At 35.9% G+C, this 20,850-nt stretch overlaps 4 protein-coding genes and 1 long non-coding RNA gene across 5 annotated transcripts; 4 read left to right on the top strand and 1 right to left on the bottom strand.

Moving 5' to 3' along the window:
- The first annotated feature begins 1,535 nt into the window (after nt 1-1,535).
- LOC148917030 (cinnamoyl-CoA reductase 1-like) lies at nt 1,536-4,254 on the top strand. Its single transcript, XM_089053359.1, has 4 exons — nt 1,536-2,047; nt 2,182-2,250; nt 2,492-2,680; nt 3,979-4,254. Exons 1-4 carry the CDS (start codon nt 2,009-2,011, stop codon nt 4,069-4,071), a joined length of 390 nt encoding a protein of 129 aa, XP_088909485.1. The 5' UTR covers nt 1,536-2,008; the 3' UTR covers nt 4,072-4,254.
- Nucleotides 4,255-7,801: 3,547 nt separating this feature from the next.
- LOC148917029 (uncharacterized) lies at nt 7,802-8,836 on the top strand. Its single transcript, XM_089051581.1, has 2 exons — nt 7,802-8,594; nt 8,684-8,836. The coding sequence occupies exons 1-2, from the start codon at nt 7,815-7,817 to the stop codon at nt 8,834-8,836; spliced, it is 933 nt and encodes a 310-aa protein (XP_088907707.1). The 5' UTR covers nt 7,802-7,814.
- A 350-nt stretch (nt 8,837-9,186) lies between these two features.
- On the top strand, nt 9,187-11,980 carry LOC148917028 (uncharacterized). The gene is made up of 5 exons (XM_089051580.1): nt 9,187-10,053; nt 10,431-10,602; nt 10,705-10,929; nt 11,021-11,274; nt 11,370-11,980. Exons 1-5 carry the CDS (start codon nt 9,293-9,295, stop codon nt 11,536-11,538), a joined length of 1,581 nt encoding a protein of 526 aa, XP_088907706.1. The 5' UTR covers nt 9,187-9,292; the 3' UTR covers nt 11,539-11,980.
- A 3,935-nt stretch (nt 11,981-15,915) lies between these two features.
- On the top strand, nt 15,916-16,914 carry LOC148917027 (uncharacterized). The gene is made up of 3 exons (XR_016127504.1): nt 15,916-16,238; nt 16,323-16,585; nt 16,674-16,914. It is a non-coding gene; the product is annotated as an uncharacterized LOC148917027 (long non-coding RNA).
- Nucleotides 16,915-17,463: 549 nt separating this feature from the next.
- Nucleotides 17,464-18,371, bottom strand: LOC148917026 (uncharacterized). Its single transcript, XM_089052353.1, has 2 exons — nt 18,321-18,371; nt 17,464-18,222 (listed from the first exon to the last, which is right to left on the bottom strand). Exons 1-2 carry the CDS (start codon nt 18,369-18,371, stop codon nt 17,464-17,466), a joined length of 810 nt encoding a protein of 269 aa, XP_088908479.1.
- Between the last annotated feature and the right edge of the window lie 2,479 nt (nt 18,372-20,850).

Below are 20,850 nucleotides of genomic sequence, written 5' to 3'. Positions count from 1 at the left end.
ATTCCTCCTTCCGCCCTTGCATGAGTTGCCTTTGAATTGTTCCCCTTCCATTTTATTTTTAATATTTTCGAGCTTGTGTGCCCATGTGATTTCTGTTTGTAATTGAACTCTTTCTGTAAAACAAAAGAAAACAGATAACCAATACAAGATTGGATAAATTTATTTTTTTTTGTCGAAACAAGATTGGATAACATACACGAGGAAGTATTAATGTGTGTGAAAACAAAGAATAAACGTTCACCAGGACAATATTGAATTGCAAGCATTCTCGTCCCATGTTTGCTAGCTGGCAAGCTACCTCATGTACAGCTCTTGGGAATGAGATTTTTTTTGTTTTTGTTTTTGTTTTTTTGTTATCACGGTACCCTCATGTACAGTTCTTGCCGTTCTTGTGTTTGCATCTTGCAATTCTGTATTTCTATATTTCTCTATTTGTTTTTTTTTAATCATTCAGCAAGCATAAATCCTCTGTTTTGCACATTGTACTAATTTGTAACATAAAAAAAACACCAGATGACAATTCGCATTGTTGCTGCTGCCACAGTCCATAAATCCTTTGGTAGATTCCATTTATAATAATAGAAGAATCCATAAAAATCTTCACGAAGAAATGAGTTCGATTTTCTGGATATAACGTGGGCATGAGAGAACACTAAAAGTACCTTTCCTTCCTGTTGTCTTGTCTTGCAGACAAAGGTGTGCACTAGAGGTGACACATGTTAGCATCTAAGAGCTTCATCAATCAAATGAAATCATATGCCAAAAACGAATAAATTATCCTTATTTGGTCATCTTCCTAAATCATGAGTTAATTTCCCTAAATGAAGGATTTTGACTTAATTAAGAGATAAATTAAATCAATTAGCTCAAATTAAATCAAATCAGAAATCAATCTCACAAATCAAGGGATTCGAATTGGAGATTCCAAACCAAGACCCAATTCTTGGCCTATAAATACTAGGCTCAAATTCGTGAGAAGGGACTTGAAGAAAAAGAGGCACACACTCTTTAGAAAACCAAAAAGCTCTCTGCCCAAAGTAGAGGTGTCAAATGGGCCGTGCCATGCCGGCCCATCCCATTTAAACTCGTGCTTTTAACGTTTTCGTGTCGGGCCGGGCGGACCTATTTAATTTATCGGGCCGTGCCGTGCCGGCCCATTTAGTAAAATTATTGATCCCGGCCTGGCCCAAAGCCCATGTCCATATTGAAACGGGTCGGGCCGGGCTCGTGCTTGTGCCATACTCGGGCCCAAGAACCAATCCATTTAATTTGAATTTTTTTCACTTCATTTTTTTTTTAGAAAATTAGTTAAGTACCCATTCCTAGACATAAAATTATAAAAATACCCTATACTATTTAATGTATATAAACACACCCAAAATAAACCCAAAAATCGATAGCTGTATATTTTTTAATTTAATTATTAAGATGAAATACCTTTATTACCCTTTTGACATAAAATTGGAATCCTAATCAACACCATATCAGAACTCATTTCACGACCTCCAGTCTCTCATCTTCATCTTTAACCCCAATTTTCAATTTCTGTTCTTCCACCTCAGTTTTTGTTCAACCTCATCATTCTAAGCTTCGTCGAAGGGCTCGCCTGGGCCACCGATAGTGATGCGGAGAGGGCGTTTTCTCCGTTCAGTGAGATCATCAAATCGAAGGGCCATTTGACGCATATTCTCTCTCTGCTACTTGATCTTCTATTTCTCTATGTTACTTGATCTTTCTCTCCCAAAGATTGAAGATCGATCGATTCCTTTTCATTTTTGTTTATTATTGTGTATTTGTTTGATTATACTCCGACATTTTGGTTTTGATGGACGGATCTGATTTGATTTGGTTTCTTTTTGTGTTTCCAGAGCATCAACGACAATGAGATCGGGAGATCTTTGTGCTCTAATGTCCTGGTCATAAAATCATGACTTCGTCGTATTTGCATTTCAGGATATTATATATATACCTTTGAAATTAATGGCTTGGGATCTATGGAGTTCACCATATGACTCTTGGGATCTACGGGATTCACCAAATCATCAAGGTTTCCCTAACCCCTCTTGCACCATGCTGGCTAGTTTTCATATCGAAGAAATGCATTGTTGTAGATCTTATCTTAGGGACATGTGGCTGTAGAATTTGTACTAATGTTAGTTGAACTGAATGCTTGCTTACCAGTTGCACCTGGGAGCACTTACGGAGCAGAATCTGGATGGGAGTGCGACTTCTACTTTGGTTGCGGTCGTGGTATAATTTGTTTCTTTCTATTTCATTGGTGTCATTCCTTGTTTTCCATGTTTGTGCTTTAATAGCCACACTGGTCTTTTCTTATGGTTATAGATCTGATAGGAGAAGATGCAATAAATGAGAAATGTTGCATACAAGTGTTGAAGATATTAATAACAAAGGCAGATACTGAAATTCATATTTGTAAGTTTTTTTAAAATTTACTTTGATTATACTAACTCCATTTTTATGGACCGGTTAGGAAAAAATGGTGGATTTGGAGGTGAGAGGAGCAATTAATGTTGTGGAAGCATGTGCTCAGACAGAGACTGTGGAGAAGATTGTGTTCACTTCTTCTTTGACTGCAGCAATTTGGAGAGAGGACATTTGTTCTGAGAAGGATGTGGATGAGAAATCATGGAGTGATCAGGAATTTTGCAGGAAATTGAAGGTTTTGGCCTCTATCTTCATATTTATTTCTTTGTCTAGCTAGATATCTGTTTTGATTGTTTATTTATTTTTATTAATGGCGGAGAAGAATTCGAATATGAATTTCTTTCAATATTGAGAAGAGAAATATCACTAGATAATAGCTAGTCAGTCACCTTTTAGTTTTTGTTAGGAACATGGCTAGGTGGCTATAATCATATATACAATAGGTTAGGATTTTTTTGGGTAATTTTGAAATATTTGAAGGACTGTTATGACTAATCTGTTATTATTATTATTTTTAAATGAGTGCTAAAAGTCTGTAAATTGGGTGAACAACATTTCTCCCTCTAACGAAAAAACAATTAATTACCAAATTATACAAGTTTTCTCAGAATTATATTTTATTGACATTGTGTATTTTCTTTTTGTTTATAGTTGTGGTATGCCCTAGCAAAGACACTCTCTGAATAGGCTGCTTGGGCTTTATCTAATAGTCTCTGTCTGAAATGTTGCATGCAAATGAAATGATGTAATTGATTTTGAGTGGTATGGAGTTGTATACTTTTATTGTACCGATTATGCAAATGAAATGATGTAGTTGTTAAGTTCCAGTGACTGGTATGAACAGTATAACAACTGTTCATACCTTGCAACTGAGTTAATTTCTATACAAATTTATAAATAAACCCAATCCTAGACATGTATTTATAAAAAAACCAAAACACTATTTAAACGTAGAAACACACCCAAATCAACCCTAAAATTAACAATTGTATATTTTTTGGGTGTGTTTATAAATGAGTTTTGAGTGTGTATAATGATGGGTTTTGGGTGTGTTTATAAAGTGTTTTGGGTGTTGGGTTTTTTTATAATTTCAGCCCCCATTTTGGGTGTTTCAGTGAAACTCCCTAATTTCTACGACATGGTATTAACAGTGTATTTTTATGACATAGTATTAACAGATTTTCAATAACAAACCATGCTCTATATTTTGCTCTATATATATAGCTATGCACTTGAAGTTTATGATATGTAGAATGTGATTTTTACTAGGAAGATAGTTCTATGATATAGTATTAACAGTAGACAATTGGAAATGATTTCTTCAAAGGATATCAGATGTCTTGTTGGGCTTTTTGGGTTTTTTTTATATATATAAGGGTATCAAAAATATTTATGAAATGGTATTAACAATGATTTTTTGCATGAAATGGTATTAACAATGATTTTTTTTTTTTGTATGAAATTGTATTAACAATGTTTTATTTGTATGAAGTGGTATTAACAATGTACGTAATTCTATGTCATGGTTTGCAGAGGTTCGATGGAGAAGGAAGGGTCGTGGGGACATGCCCTTGGCTTTCGCGTATTTTTTTAATACTTAAGTTTGGGTTTAAAAAAAAAATCTGAATTGGGCTTGTTTTGGGTCTTTTTGCGATTTTTGTATTGGGCTTCTTTTAAGTTAGTTAGTGGCAGTCATGTAATTTATAAGAAATTCAACACTCATTTTGTATGTAGTAAATAATTTTTGGGTATGTTTCTAAAGTACATTTCATGTAGGGTTTTTTTATAATTTCAGCTTCTATTTTGAGTATATTACTAAAGCTCCCTTTTTTTTTTCACTAGATAATTCAAATTATAAACATTAAAAATATAATTAGAGGCAAAAAATGATGAACTATTTGAAAACATTAATCAATCAAACATCCAAACAATATGAAAATGGCAGAGGACAAAAAGTGTCAAACTGTACAAAGTACACTTCAACTTTTCATCTTTAAACAACTTATCATTTTATATATGAAATAATGTCTTGCTTTGATTATAAGAAAAGCATATATGCCATATGTACTGATTAGATATCAAGTCCAATATTGTTTAATTAATTTGTAGTTGATATGTTTAATTAATTAAGGACCAAAGTAATTTCCCTAAAATGAAAGACATCAAATATATATTTATGATTAAAAAAAACATATAAATAATGACATTACATGTCAAATTATTGCATTTTGACTTTTGAGAAAGAAAAAAATGTTAAGTGGGCCGTTCTTGGGCCGTCTTGGGCTCGTGCTTGGGCTCGTGCCGTGCTTGAAGCGTGATCGGGCCAAGCCCGCCCATGTCGGGCCATGGGCCGGCCCGGTCCATTGGACCTCACTTTTGATCCCAGCCCGGCCCAAATTTCGTGTCGCGCCAAGCACGGCTTATTAATATTCATGTTTGTGCCGTGCCGTGCCTCATTTAAATGGGCTGGGCTCGTGCCGTGCTGGGCCGGCCTGTCTTGTTTGACACTTCTAGCCCAAAGCAACACCTAGACTCTCAAGTTCTTCATCAAGCTCATGGAGAATCACCAAGCCTAACAAACACGTGCTGATTCCTTCACCGCCAAAGTCGAAGACTATCCACCATGTGACATTACTTATGGTCATGATGTGTTCGATATCAAGCCATAATGGCCCTTAACGAAGTCTCAAATTCCGATTCAAGATCAAGTGCTTGGCACCCTTGAACCAAACACACTTTTGGAGATCAAATCAGAGGAAATTATTTTATTTTTGTAAATTTATACCCACAGAAATTGTAACCTACACACTTGATAAATCAATACGAATATTATTTTTGTACATGTGCTCTTGTCTCATTTATCGCAGGATTTTAGTGTTTACAAAGGTATCCCAACTGAGTTTTTGAGTCGGCTTGAGTATCTGAGAGTGGTCGGAATGGCTTTTTGTGAAGCTTATTTTAAATCTAAGTGCCCATTTGGTATTTCTTATTTTGGGTGATAAGTGATTTTAAAAAAAATTTGGATAGTCCTACCCGTTTGGTAAACTATGAGAAAATCACTTATTGTTAAAAATTACTATGAGAGAGAGCTATAAGGAAAAGCTAACACTAGTGCAATAAACTCTTGAGCGACCAAATTTTGTGCAATGAAAACCAATTTGTCGCTCAAAGTCACTTTGCGCGATGAAACTCAAAACGTCATCACTCAAAGTCTTACGCGACTAAATTTTGCGCAACGAAACACACATTGTCGTACAAAGTCTCTTTGCGCAACGACAAAGCATCGTCGCTCGAAGTGACTTTGCACGATTTAACAATAAACTTCGTTGCACAAAGTCTTGAGCGACGAAGTGTGTTTCGTCGCATAAAGTCTTTACAAAAATGAATAAAATAAAATAATTATTTTTTAAAATCTTTGCATGACGTAATCCAAAATTTTTCGTCACCTAAATCAATTTATTTTTGTTTTTATTTTGTATGCATAGCACTTAAGAAATTAAACGGTATATATATTTATTAAGTAGCTTTAAATTTATTATTTTAGTTCGGATCGAATTTTTGTTAAAAAATATATTATTGTAGTTCGGATTGGGTTTTTGTTAAAAAATATATTTTTAAATTCACGATCGAATTAGTTCATTGTATTCATATAGGTTCAAGGAGTGTAACTGTAAAAAATCATCAAAATCGAAATTGAAATAACCGTTAAATCATGATTTTTCGTTTATAACCGTTGAAAAGTTGTGTCCCATTACTTGATCTCTAAATGTTTATTTTGTCCAATTTTTGGCGTATATGATCTCGAAGTATAAACAAACAAGTTTGACGGCTGGATCGTTGAAACTAGTTTCGTAGAATGCGTATGCCATCAAAACAATATATTCACTAACAATTAAGAGTTTATTTGTACTTTTGTTAAATATAACATAAGATTTTGTGGTATCCACTAGTGTAAATATTTTAAATTGAAGATCAAATTCATCCATTGTATTCATATATGGTCAAGGAGTGTAGCTGTAAAAAATCATCAAAATCAGAGTTAAAATAGCCGTTAAATCGTGATTTTTCATTTATAACATTCGAAAAGTTTTGTCCCATTACATGATCTGTGAATGTTTATTTTTTTTTTCAATTTTTGACGTATATGATCTCGAAGTATAAACAAACAAGTTTGACGGTTGGATCATTAAAACTAGTTTTGTAGAATGCGTATGCCATCAAACAATATATTCAATAACAATTAAGAGTTTATTTATATTTTTATTAAATATAGCATAAGATTTTGTAGTATCTACTAGTGTAAATATTTTAAATTGAAGATCAAATTCAGTCATTGTATTCATATAGGGTCAAGGAGTGTAGCTGTAAAAAATCATCAAAATCGGATGCTTTAGTAATATACCCAAAATGGGACCTGAATTTATAAAAAAACCCCACATAGAATACACTTTATAAACACACCCAAAATCCATTTATTATATAACAAATTAGTGTTCAAGTTCCTATAAATTACAGGTCTGCCACTATCAAGCCCAACACCAAACAAACTCAAAAGACACCCAAAACAAACCCAGCCCAAACTTATAAACAAGCCCAAACCGTAACTTTCGTCCAAAAAAAAAAAAGTAAACCGTAACTTAAAAAAAAGTAAACCGTAACTTCCAGCACTTTCATTAAACGTTCTCTGCAAAACGTCTCTTCACTTCACTCATCGTCTTCATCAAGTCAAATCGTCTTCATCAATTCGTCTTCATCGTCGTCGAAACCGAGACTCCATAACCACCACCAAGATTGATCTCGTTTCAAAAACAAACACCAGACACTGACCTAGACAAAATTTCAGAGAACCATTTCAACAAGAAAACGCTTCAAAGGTAAGACATTTACAAACCAAACCTTTACTGTAATATTGATTATTTGCTACAAAGATCCAGTCTAGGGTAATAACAGTATTTTAGATTTCACTGTAGGACAAAATCTTGAAACTATATTGGATTTCACTATAGGACTGACTGCATAGGACCATTACTCTAGTCACTAATGTAGCGGCTAGCATGCTGATTAATGGCTATAAAGTTCCAGTATATGGTAATAACACTGATTGTTCCCTATGAAATACTATTTCTAAGGCATGTCTACCACTGTCAAGTTCCAGTATATGGTAATAACACTGATTGTTCCCTATGAAATACTATTTCTGAGGCATATCTACCACTGTCAAGTTTCAGTATATGGTAATAACACTGATTGTTCCCTATGAAATACTATTTCTAAGGCATGTCTACCTCTGTCAAGTTCCAGTATGGGGTATTAACACCGATACTTTACTGTCGTGTTCCTATTTCTAATGCAGGTATACCAATTAAAAGATGAAGAACGAAAGAGCCAGAAGAAACTCCAAAACAAAAGGCCAACAGTCATCATCCAAAACAACAACAAACAAGAAGCCAAGCAGATGGGAGGACCCGAATTATGTGCAGATCAAGAGCAACATGCTCTCTTTTGCAACAATAATTGACAACATCAGACAGAGACTTGAACGTCGGCACGATGTCTTAACACTGCTATCAAAGACACCTTTTTGGGCATTAATAGAAGCATATATCCAGAGAAGGTTAACAAAGGTAGAGTGCATGAAGTCTAACTACGACATTGTGAGACTCATACAAGTTTATGACACAAAGACAAAGAAGTTCAAGTTTAATGATGTTGACAGCGAGATGAAAAGCAATGATGTGGCTGAAATTTTTGGCTTGCCAAACAGTGGCAAGAAGTTACCAAGCACAACAACCTCAACAAGGCCAAAATTGCAGTTTGTAGAGAAATACTTCGCGCGGTATAAGAAGATAACAAAGACTTCAATTGATAAGTGCTTGAATTTAGCACTTGAAGATGAAACAGAAGAGGGTGCTATGGATGTAACAAGATTGATAATCCTACAACTCTTCATGACCAATCTATTCTGCAACTCTGGTTGTACACTTGCTTGGACATATACAACCACAATAGACACCTTAGAAGAGATGGGGAAATATAATTGGGCTCGAGGAGTTTTGGACTACATGTATTTTGGATTAGAACAAGCAAAGAAGAACAAGAAGGACAAAAAAAAGCAGCCAAGCGTGAGTGGCTGCCTAATCCTAATACTGGTAAGAACACAAATCTCCAAACTGCAAATTCGTAGCATTATTCTAATGATATGAATTGACACGTGATATTTCAAAAAAATATTGTGCAGTATTGGCTGTGTCAAAGATCTAACCTGCTCACTCCAATTCCTGGAAGAGAACAAATGACACCAGCTGCTGTCAAATGGAGTCTTCAAGAACTCAGCGCGAAGCTTCATCATCTAAACAACAACCAGATAAAGGTACTCTTTCCTTTCAAATAATCTGCAGCTGATATGACAACATTGTTAATACCATGTCATGTACATACTTGTTAATACCATGTCATAGAAGTAAACTATGAATACCATGTCACAGAGGTAAACTATGAATACCATTTCATAGAAGTACACTATTAAAACCATGTCATAGAATTACACTCTTAATACCATGTCATAGAAGTGCACTCTTAATACTAACTCTACTCAACAAACAGATAAAAAGCACTAAAGCTCAAGAGCCAGATGATGATTCTGAAGAAGAGAATGAAGAGAATGATGATGATTCTGAAGAAGAGAATGAAGAGGAGGATGATGGTGCTGAAGAAGTGAATGAAGAGCATGATGATGATGCTGCTGAAGAAGTGAGTGAAGACAAGGATGATGCTGCTGAAGAGGTGAATGAAGAGCATGGTGATGCTGCTGAAGAAGAAAATGAAGAGGAGGAGGATGCTGAAGTGAATGGAGACCATGATGATGCTGCTGAACATCAAGTCCAGCAACACCACCAGGTACAAGAAGACCTCCAAAATGAAATCCCAGAATACCGGAATTCAACGTTGTTTGAGGAAATTGTTAGATCAGTACGAATACAAGGAGGATGAAATACAGCTTACAAAAGAGTATATGATGGCGATCAATAATGCTGCTGAATATTGGACGAAGAAAGGAGAGCATCAAAAGATCCGTGATGCAATAGCATCTTGCATTAAACAGAATAAATTGATTCAGATGCTGTACAATGAAAAAGAAGAATTATTGAAGCATCAGCAGCAACTGCAGAAGATGGTTAAGGAAGCAGCACATCACAAGAAAGTCATACAATTAGATGTTCATCAGGAAAAATCCTACATGACAAAGCTGCAGCTAGAAAATGATCAACTTCTTGCAGAGAAGATTTCCTACTTGGACATTATTAATGAAAAGGAAGCTGTTATTGTCTTGTTGAGAGATCAAAAATTAGCGCAAGAACTGCAGAGTGAAGAGGATAAAGAAGAAAAGAAAGAAGGTGAAGCAGAAAAGATAAAATCAAGAAAACCAGATTCCTCATTCCCTAAAGCAGAGACGAGAGCACAAAAGAGAAAGGCACAAAAAAAACCAGCCAAATCAAAGAAGAAGGCCAAAGGTTCATTCCTGCAATGGAATACATATCAGGTCTACAACATGCTGGATGAACTCTCACAAGAAAAGCTGAGAAATTACTGGAAAAATTCAGTTGATGGGTAAGGCAATGTGTTTCATTCATTTTCAATGCAAGATGCTATTATTGAACATGCATTAGAAAATAGGATTTCATTGTGTTATTACCCTATACTAGAACTTTACAGGGGGTAGACATGCATTAGTTATAGGATTTCAGAGGAATCTAGCAGTGTTATTACCCTATATTGGAACTTTGCAGTGATAGACATGCATTAGATATAGGATTTCATAGGATACAAGCAGTGTTATTACCCTATACTGGAACTTTACAATGGTAGACATGCGTTAGAAAAAGGTTTTTTAGGAAACAAGCAGTATTATTACCCTATACTGGAACTTTATTGAACAGTTCTTTCAATTTTATTGCCATTTTTTCTAACTACAAATACTGTTACAGCACTGCTTTTTGGCAAGGGACAAGCATTTTGTTCAAAGATGACATACAAAGCTTATTAAGAGATGCTGAAATTTATGGACAAATCATAGATGCGTATGCCGAGATACTTCATCATGATGAAAAGAAGGACCCTAAAAGACAACAGAATGCATACATCACGTGCTACGCATACGTAAGATCATAGCTATCCCATTACTTCTAGTAAAAATCACAAATTATTCATCTTCCTATACTTTTCACATTCTCTCTAATGCCGAAACTATTAATTTTGCAGAGGTATCTCACAGATAAAATGCACCCAAGAACATTCGATGAATATTTTGTCAAACTCCTTGAATGCATAGGGAAAACTTCAAAGGTGTTCATACCAATAACGGATGGCGGACACCACACCCTGCTTGTCTTCGACACCAATTCATTGCAATGGACGCACTACAACTCATTGAGGGGGGAAACTGAGCAAACCGTTGAATACTACAACAAAAAAGCAATAATTTTGGTAAGACAGACTCCTACTATGAACTGTTAATACAAGGTATGAACAAAACAGTTAATCAGTGAAGCTAACAACATACTTGCCTACAATGCAGGCAGACGCAACAAATGTCTTCCTCAATAGTGTCAAGGAATGTGCTCCAACAATTCTAGAAAAAAACAGCTTCACACTTCTTGAGTTCAAGAAGCCCGTCTACAATGAAGAATTGACCGACGAGATTGCAAAACTTCTTCGAAACCTGAAAGTTACACCAGCAATTGCTCAAACAATACAATATCTGATGAAACATGATCCCACCAAATTCAACTTTAAGGAGGACAGGGAATGCGCCCAACAACCTGAAAAGTCGTAAGTTTCACAATAACACTTTTCTTCCCCCAATTCAAATTAAACTATGATTCACTAAATGTTGCATATATATATGTGTGTGTGTGAATTTGCAGAAACGATTGTGGAGTATTTGTCATGTACTACATGCAGAAGTTGTCACAAGGAAAACAAATTGAAGAAAGCTTGAGTACAGAGCATGTGTGGGAAATGAGAAAAGAAGTTTTATTGAAGACAATGGAAAGTGAAAAAAGTTGGTATTTCACAAAAGAGAATGAAGGATGAAAGCATGGATTTCACAAAATTTAGAACTATAAAATAGTAAATGTTCGGCTTCTAACTTCCAAATGTCAAATTGTTAATATGTAGCTTCTAACCAAAATCTTTTGATGCTTCTTAACTTTCAAATGTCAAATAGTTACTGTGTAGTGAGATTCAAATGTAAAAAATTGTTACTCTATAGCTTCTTCTATATTTCAAACTGCGAATTAACAGTGTTCAAAATGCGTATTAACAGTGACTTTCAAAAAGCCCAGCCCAAGTTGAGAAAATCAAGGTCAGAAACGAAATAAAGCCCAAAACAAATCAACCAAGCCATAGAAAAATACAGAAAAAAGGCCCAGTCTAATTTGACAAAAAAAAGCCCAAACAAACCAAAAAAAGAGCCCAGAAAACTCAACAAGCCAATAAAGCCCAATTTCACTAAGCCCATTGAAAAAAAAGAAAATATCTCAACGCAGAGTACACGCACGCACCCAAAAAGCGAAAAACCCACTCACCCTCTCACTCCGATCTTTGCGACGCGACCCACTCCAAAAGCAGGTGAAAACCTCCATAACCACCAGGCAGGAGACAACCTCCATAACCACCAATCAACGACAAACTCCATAACGAGAAAGCCGGCGAATCGAAGTTATATTCTGCCATAGCCAAAAGTGTTCAAAATCGACACTACAAAAAGCAACTGAGCACAAGGACAACCAGGAAAAAGGGAAGAAAATTTCTTCCATAAACATCGACAGAAAGGTACAATCTCAAAAACCCACAATGACTTTCCACTTTCGTCTTAAGATTCTGCTAACTAATGCAAGAGTACCACGTTTAATACAGGTAACCAACGAAAAGGTCCAACAATGACAGAAACAAACACTCAAGATTCTTCACAAATGGCTGACAAAGCATCACTATCAGACTCCCAGGTATTACAAAATCTCTTAACGTCAAAGTCCAATAGCAATGTTTTGAAAAGACGCATGTTTCGACTGCAAATGTATACGTTTCACAACTGTTCATACCATGTCATAGAACTTGAACTGTTAATACCATGTCACAATTAATACCATGCATCTTGCTCTTCTAGGGCATCTGCAAAGGTACTTGAAGACCAAAATATATAGCATCCTTTATTAATCAAAATCGTGATCGCTATGCATCTTTCTCTTCTAGTGCAATCGCTTGCAAAGGCACTTGAAGACCAAAATATATAGCATGCTATGTATCTTGCTCTTCTAGTGCAGCAAAGCAGCACTTGAAGACCAAAATATGTAGCATCCTTTGTTAATCAAAATCTGGGACTTCTATGCATCTTGCTCTTCTAGTGCAACATGCACTACAAATGTATATGAAAAAAAATCGTAGTGCACTAAAAAAGAGAAGCATGAGGTTCAAATGCATAGAAGTAAATGGTTAATACCATGTCATAGAAGTATTAATACTTATGTTTCATCTTTCTTTTGTTTAGTTAAAGTAACCTATTTGTTTCACTTTGCAGGTGGTCATATGGAAAAAGGTAACCGGGTTGAAATTCAAAAAAAAAGCATACAAAAGGATCACAAGCCAGCAAAAGCACAAAACAGCATCAAGAAACACACAAGGCACACCACCAACAACAGCAAAAGCCAAACTATCCACACCCAAATCCGCAAACACACTGAAACCAAAGAAAACAACGAAGACAAAAAAAACACAATCCCAAACACAAAAACCTCAACCAAACAGACGCAATAACCCAGATTATGTGCAGATCAAGAGCAACATGCTCACATTTGACAACACATTGCAAACGGTAAAAGACAAGCTTGCAGCAAGAAAGGACGTCCTCAAGATCCTACAAAAAACGCCATTCTGGAGCATCATCAAGGCTTACATGGAAGGTCAGTTAACCAAGGTAGAATGCCAGAAGTCTAATTATCAAATAATTAAACTAATCAGACTCTACAACCCCGCAACCAAAAAATTCAAATTCAGTGAAGGCAACGAGCATGAAATTACAAGCAATGATGTGTCTGACATCTTTGGATTGCCAAACAAAGGAAACAAGTTGCCAAGCACAACAACTTCCACAAGAACAAATTTGGCCTTCGAAAAGAAGTACTTGAGAAGTCAAAAAATCACAAAAACTGAGATTGATAGGTGTCTGAACACAAAGCAATAGCAGATGACAGAAAGAAGAATGCAATGGATGTTGTCAGGTTGTTAATCCTAGAGCTCTTCATCACAAATCTCTTTTGCAACTCTGGGGCGACAATGGCTTGGACCTTTTTGACTATGATCGACACATTAGAAGCTATGAACAGCTACAACTGGGCACAAGGAGTCTTAGATTACATGCATTATGGACTGGACCAAGCCATAAAAAATAAAAAGGACAAGACAAATCAACCAAGCGTCAGTGGTTGCCTTGTGCTAATCCTGGTAAGAAACTACATCCATTTGTTAATCCTGTTATATTATTTGTTTTCATGTGCATTAACACTTTATATTGAAAAACATGTTTGCAGTATTGGCTGTGTGAAAGAACTAACCTGATCAGTCCAATTCCTGAAGAGAAGATCACAAACCAATGTCAAATGGAGCCTTCCGGAGCTCAATATCAAGCTGAATATTGCAACATATGAAAACATTAAGGCATTTTTCTTACTTCCATAAACATATATAATGTTAGTACACCATAATTACTACTGACTCCAATAATTCAACAGATAAAAGCTGCTGACAATGAAAAAGAAGAAGCAACAAAGACTGATCATGCAGACCATGAAGAACAAGAAGAAAATGAAGAGGATGATGACTTTGTTATCACACTTAAAGATTGGGTAAGATAACCTACAATGATCCAACATTTATATTTCAAAACTGAATTGATAGTGTACAAACACATATACATGTATATAAATTTGCTAATACTTTTTTTTTCCTTTCTAATATTTGTGATGATAAAGAGTCAAACACAAAAAGGAAAAAGCGATCATATTACCTGAAATGTAACTTCAGCTTCCATGAAAATGTGGACCAAAGTGCAACCCAGACAAAACTCCACAACAGAGCAAAATGAAGACAATGCACAATCATTGGGATGCAAAGCAGATGATGAAATTGAAGAACCACCAGCACAATCATTGGAATGCGAAGCAGATGATGAAATTGAAGAACAAGGAGTTGACCTTAGTGCACTCGGTGACGGAGGAGGACACTAATGTCCAGAATGTAACCCGAACTTGACAGCCAAGAAGAAGACTTCGACTCCATTTTTGTGGACATAGTGGGGTCAATCCCAGAGTACTACAAGCATGAAATAGCCCCTACCCATGAGAAAATCCAACAGCTGAAAGAAGCAGTCGACTATTGGATTGAAAAGGCAGATACTCGAAGGGATATGATGCATCGCTATAGAATCCTGCATAAAGAAAAATTCATTCATTCAACAAATATGGATCAAAAGAAGAGTTGGAGCAACAAATTGAAATACAAAAAGCAGCTTGAGCAAGAGAAAAAGAAGGTGCAAAATTACAAGGGGAACTTCATGCGCTCAAATCAAATAGGAGACAGCTACAGGAACAACATGAACTACTTGAAGGGGAAAAGTTGTCCTGCATTGAGAGCATGAAAGAAAAAGACACTGTTATTGCCTCTTTGCAACATGTGATGGGAAAAAAAATCAAACAAGGTGAACAAGGAGAAATTCCGATGAAAGAACAAGCTGATAAGGAGAAAAAAGATGAGAGAATAGCAGAAGAAAGTGAATTGGAGATGCAAGAATCTCCTAATGATGAAGATGAGAACGCCGATGGAAAAACTCCTGAAAAGTTAGTTATCATGCAAGCAAAAGAAGTAGGAACACGGCAGTTGCGTTCGGCATCAAAATAATCAAAGACAGAAAAGACAAAGCTGCAAAGAAATCAGATTACACATACCCCGAAGCACATAAGAAAGGCCGAAAAGAGCAAGCCAAAGCGAAGATGAAGCAGCCAACAAAAAAAAGGAGGACAAAGATACATACCTTCAGTTGCACATGTATGAGGTCTACAACAGGCTGGATGAAATATCAAAGAAGAAGTTGGAAAATTACTGGAAATGCATCGATTCTGATGAGTAAGCCAATCATTCTGTAATTACACTTAATACTATGCCTTAGAACTGTCATAGAATTACACTGTTAATACTATGTCATAGAACTGTCTTGTCATTAAACTATTATGAGATTATCATTTTTAAACAACATTATTGTCGCAGGGACGCTTTTTACGTACAAAATAGGACAATATTGTACAAACATAACATTGAAAAGCTGATGGGAGATGGTCCAATTTCTGCACTAATCATCGATGCTTATGGAGAGGCACTTAATGATGATGCGAAGCAGAACCCTCAGAAACAGAAAAATGCATATTTGTCCGCCAATAACTATGTAAGATCACATCTAATACATCAATTTTATATCATCAACATGCTCACTAATCACCAACACATGACTTTTGCAGATGTTTTTGCGAGGTGCCTCACACAAGCTGACATATCATGCTTTCTATATGCCACTCCTAGAAAATATTGGAAGAGTTGATAGAGTGTTCATACCAATTACAGATGAGAACCACCATACGCTGCTTGTCTTTGACACCGGTGCAGCAAAATGGACACACTTCAACTCATTCAGGGGGACATCAGAACGAACTCTCCAATATTATCACAAGAAGGCAATTGTTTTGGTAAGTAAGACTGGTGATTAACACTGTTAATACATAGGACACTAAATTTAAAGGAAACTAAGCACATACTTGACTATGATGCAGGTTGAGACAGCAAATATATTCCTCTGTCTTCTTAAGGAATGTGCTGCAGTATCACTGAAAACAAAACTCGTCCAAATTCCTGATTTTGATGCCAAGATGCCGAGAGGGCTTAATGAAGCTTCAGCTAGAATGATATCAAAAATACTTGCCAGCAACGAACTTACACCAGAATATGCTCAGACAATGAAGTATCTGATTTGTCATGATACTACTAACTTCAAGCTGACTGAGAACAGAGAATGTCCCCAACAAGCAAACAATTCGTAAGTTACGCAATAACAGTGAAACTTTCATCCTATTCAACTAAAAAAATACTGAAATAACTCCTGCATGCGTATCTCTATTATGCAGCAATGATTGTGGCGTCTTTGTCATGCACTTCATGAAGCAGCTTTCCAAAGACCAACAAATAGAATCAGATTTCAACAAAGAAAAGGTCTGGCAAATGAGAAAAGAAGTCCTCATGAAAATTATGAGCAATGAAAGAAGTTGGATTTCCATCAAAGAAAGAGAAGAGAGAAATGCAAAATAATGAAGTTGTAATCAAATATTTTGCCAAAATTCTTGCTTATATTGTAGTTTCTTAGGACTTGTGTAGGTTTAGAACATTGAAGTAAAGTGATTTTCAAATTCAAGTTATGTACTTATTCAAAAACCAGTTTATTTACGTGAATTAACAGTGTATGTAACCTGAAATAATGGTCTCCATAGCACTAAAACAACTAAAAAGGTGAACTGCAACAAATAACAACGCACTCTCAATACAATGTTAATGCTATTTGATAGAAATAAATTGTTAATACCATGTCATAGAACTATCTTTCAATTTCAACAATGGCATGAACAGTGAGCATTAAATAGCGTTCGTTCATTTATAGATTATTCAAACAGCAGTAATGCTTAATTCATATCAAACTTCAAAACCGAAATTTGCAAAATACCAAAAATGGTAAATATTATGTATTAATACCAAAAATTCAAAGTGTATTCATATGCAGTGACTGCTATTTCACCGTATTAACAACTTGCATATCAATTTCTATTCCTTTCAACTATGATTGTCATTAATCAATCACATAGCACTTTAACTAGTTAAAAACTAACTACTCTCATTCAAGTCTTTATACTCAGAACCTTTACATCAAATAGGAACCTTGCAAGTCCTCCTATTATGACGATCACAAGAACCGCATCTCTTGCACTTCACCTGCCTTTTAGTTTCACTGCTTGACTTGAAGCGCTTTGTCGGAGGTCGTCCCGGAGGCTTTCTTGTATGAGGAGGTAGAAGAAAAACATCTCCAGGAGGAGGCTTCTCAATATCAGGTATGGGAAATATAGGGGTTGCATAAGTAGCCTTATAAAAGTCTGCCTTGTAATACTCATCCACAAAGTTGTACAAACATAACCCGGAATGTTGGATAACTTGAATCGCATGCTGACACGGAAACCCAAGCAATTGCCACTGATAACAGGAGCAAAACCTCTCGTCCAAATTGACCATAACACTCAAATCAGCATGAACTTCAAAAACAGATTCACTCGCGCGACATATCCTCCAATGACGACCCTTTGCAGCTAAAGTCTTCAACTCATCCTCAATAAAAACACTACTCCATTTCTCGGATGCAAGCTTCCTCCTAGAAATCATCTCCATCATTTTGATCCTAACAGTGTCAATCATCTCATAAATTGGAAGCCTACGCACATCCTTAACCCATGAATTAAACGACTCGGACAAGGCATTACTAACCTCCCCATACCTCTTTCCCGGAAAAAATGCATTAGCAAAATTTTGGACAGGGAGATCAGCCAAAAACTTATCAATTATTTTTGAACCGCCATCATCTCTTAATTTTTTCAACGTATCTTGATATTCCTCAACAGTCGGTGCATACAACAACTTACAAAAAAGCCATAAAATATGATCCTTGAAAGAGGAACCAACAGCATGCGGATACTTCTTTTTCAAGTTCTCTTTCAAATGATATAGACAAAAACCATGGGGAGAAGTAGGAAAAACAGTCCTAACAGCATCGATAATAGCACCATGCCTATCAGAAATGAATGTAAGTTGCCTACCTTCATCAACCAAGACTTCAGATATCCTTTCCAGAAACCACCTCCAATTATCCACAGTTTCACCGGATACAATCGCAAAGGCAAAAGGGAATACTTCTACAAGAAACAGAGAACTATATTAGTTAGTTTGAACTGTAACAGTGTTACCACATAAAGCAGAGTAAAACTACAATGCATAAAAATACTAAGATGCAGGGTATGAACAGTATAGAAACTGTTCATACCACTCAATGGAAGTCAACAACTACAGCATTTACATTTGCATAACTACACTGTTCATACCACTCAATGGAAGTCAACAACTACAGCATTTACATTACATACCTTTATTTCCATTCTTTGCAGTAGCTCCTAGAAGAGTACCCTTGTACTTGTTTGTGACGAAAGTACCATCAATGAACAGCATAGGCCTACACCACCGAAAACCATCAATGGAGGCCTTAAAACATATAAAGATCCGCTGGAAACGAGAACCATCCTCGCCACAGTCAAGCACACAATGAGATCCGACATTGCTGGCCTTCAAAACATTCACATACCAAGGCAGGTGAGCATAAGACAACTCCTCATCACCATGCAAATCCTTAGTAGCCGACTCCTTCCCATACCACGCAACATGATAAGGGATATCCAATCCATAATTCTCCTTCAAATCAGTAATCAGCTCAATAGGCCTTACCAAAGGATTGCTACGAACCTTATCTTTGACAATTGAAGACACCAAACGAGAACCCATTGCCTTATTTCTCTTCTCACGGATCAAACCACTGCAACTGTGTGCATTATTTAAGTTCTTAATATAAAAAAATCCATTTACATTCGACTTAACAGCATGCACATGCCACTCACAGCCATTTGATTCCTTCTTAGCACACACAGCAGTAACACGACGAGGCTCATTTTTCAAATATTTCATCTTAAAACCATTCTCAATCGAGTACTTAGCCAACTTATCACGGAATTCACAAACTCCACCCTCAAACTTCTGACCCTCATGAGTAATATAACCCTCCCAATCAGTAGACAAATACTTACGACCTCCACAACTACCATATTTGCCTAAATATTCACTTCCATACTCACTGCTAATACCATCAAAATCCATACTCAAACAAGGAGAAGCTGCACTTGAATCAACAATACTACCAGTTTGAATTGAATATTTACATGTATCCTCATCTTGTGCAAAACTGTAATTGTTAGGAACAGCCTCCAACAAAAAAGGAGAAGCAATTATGTTCGTATTAGCAGCTTGAACATAATTCACTACAGACCTTATCCCTAACAGCAATGTGAATTAATTGATCCTTCGTCAGTCCACATACCATAAACATGATTTTCAAATCATCATCCAATTCCAATAAACAATTGGAGCAATCCGTATAAGAGTACCTCAACTCAAAATGACCTAACTTCAGCTTGAACCTACTACACAACTCGTTAGACAGCCAATCAAAAGTAGTAGTTGAAGACAAAATAAGCATTAAAGTTCCACCACCATAGGTGCACTTTGCCACTCTCGAATCATCCATATCTATACAAAAAAACAACAAACAAAACAAAAATGACTACTAGCAATAACAGTGGATGCCGAGTATTAACAGTGAATTATAGTCGACTCAAAAACCAATAGTGCATAAACAGAAAAAACACGAATATACTCAGATTCAACTGAAAAAACCTCAATTAATATGAAAACCAAATCGAATATCACAAAAGTTTCACCACACCTCAAATCAAAACACAAGAGCAAATCCACAATCAAAACGAATCTGAAATCAATCCAAATTATAAACAAAAAGAAACGAAAACCTAATCAGCAACTTAATTAATCGAACATGAAATCACCAAAAATCAGACTACAATATAATCGAATCCTCAAAAAACGAATATGAATTCACAAGAAAAAATCGAAATACCTCAAAATAGAAGATCACAGATCGCACCAAGCTCCAATCGAGTCTCTTGCAGCGCAATATCAATCCACAAATTACCAAATCAAACAACAAAGAACAAAAAAATTGAAGCAATAGAACTCCAATCTACACCATACTGAGCTCAGAAGAATCCAAAAAGAAGATCTGAAACCACATCATACTGAGCTTCATTTGAAGAGGTGAACGAAGCTCGCCGTTCAAGAACAACGGCTCGTTTGGAATATTTGATCTCTTGACGAGGCTGCCAAACAGTTTTATGAGGTCACTGCAACGTAAATTTTCAGAAATTCCTATCCTAGTCGAATTTTGGGCCTGTTTCAAAGAATTCAGACCAAAAGGTCAAAACCGTAATCTAACATAAAAAATAAATCCAAAAATTGACAGCTGTTGGTTTTTGGGTTTATTTTGGGTGTGTTTATATGTTTTAAATAGTCTAGGGTTTTATTATAGTTTAATGTCTAGAATTGGGTGTTTCACTAATTTTCTATTTAATTAATTAGTTCAATTTTTTA

The sequence above is a fragment of the Prunus mume genome, linkage group LG5 (genome assembly GCF_029339155.1).
Source record: "Prunus mume cultivar Tortuosa linkage group LG5, ASM2933915v1, whole genome shotgun sequence".
NCBI classification, from domain to species: domain Eukaryota; kingdom Viridiplantae; phylum Streptophyta; class Magnoliopsida; order Rosales; family Rosaceae; genus Prunus; species Prunus mume.
The sequence above is the reverse complement of the archived record's forward strand: the minus strand, read 5'-3'. Positions and strand labels throughout refer to the sequence as shown.

Excerpts from the sequence above, each read along its gene's own strand:
- LOC148917030 (XM_089053359.1), top strand. The coding sequence starts at position 2,009 with ATGACTCTTGGGATCTACGGGATTCACCAAATCATCAAG. Across the intron at positions 2,048-2,181 it reads GGATTCACCAAATCATCAAG|TTGCACCTGGGAGCACTTAC; the intron begins GTTTCCCTAACC and ends CTTGCTTACCAG. Across the intron at positions 2,251-2,491 it reads CTACTTTGGTTGCGGTCGTG|GAAAAAATGGTGGATTTGGA; the intron begins GTATAATTTGTT and ends TGGACCGGTTAG.
- LOC148917029 (XM_089051581.1), top strand. The coding sequence starts at position 7,815 with ATGAAGAACGAAAGAGCCAGAAGAAACTCCAAAACAAAAGGCCAACAG. Across the intron at positions 8,595-8,683 it reads GCTGCCTAATCCTAATACTG|TATTGGCTGTGTCAAAGATC; the intron begins GTAAGAACACAA and ends AATATTGTGCAG.
- LOC148917028 (XM_089051580.1), top strand. The coding sequence starts at position 9,293 with ATGGAGACCATGATGATGCTGCTGAACATCAAGTCCAGCAACACCACC. Across the intron at positions 10,054-10,430 it reads TGGAAAAATTCAGTTGATGG|CACTGCTTTTTGGCAAGGGA; the intron begins GTAAGGCAATGT and ends ATACTGTTACAG. Across the intron at positions 10,603-10,704 it reads ACATCACGTGCTACGCATAC|AGGTATCTCACAGATAAAAT; the intron begins GTAAGATCATAG and ends TTAATTTTGCAG.
- LOC148917026 (XM_089052353.1), bottom strand. The coding sequence starts at position 18,371 with ATGGTGCTATTATCGATGCTGTTAGGACTGTTTTTCCTACTTCTCCCC. Across the intron at positions 18,223-18,320 it reads TTTTCCTACTTCTCCCCATG|TTGTTGTATGCACCGACTGT; the intron begins GTTTTTGTCTAT and ends CTTTTTTGTAAG.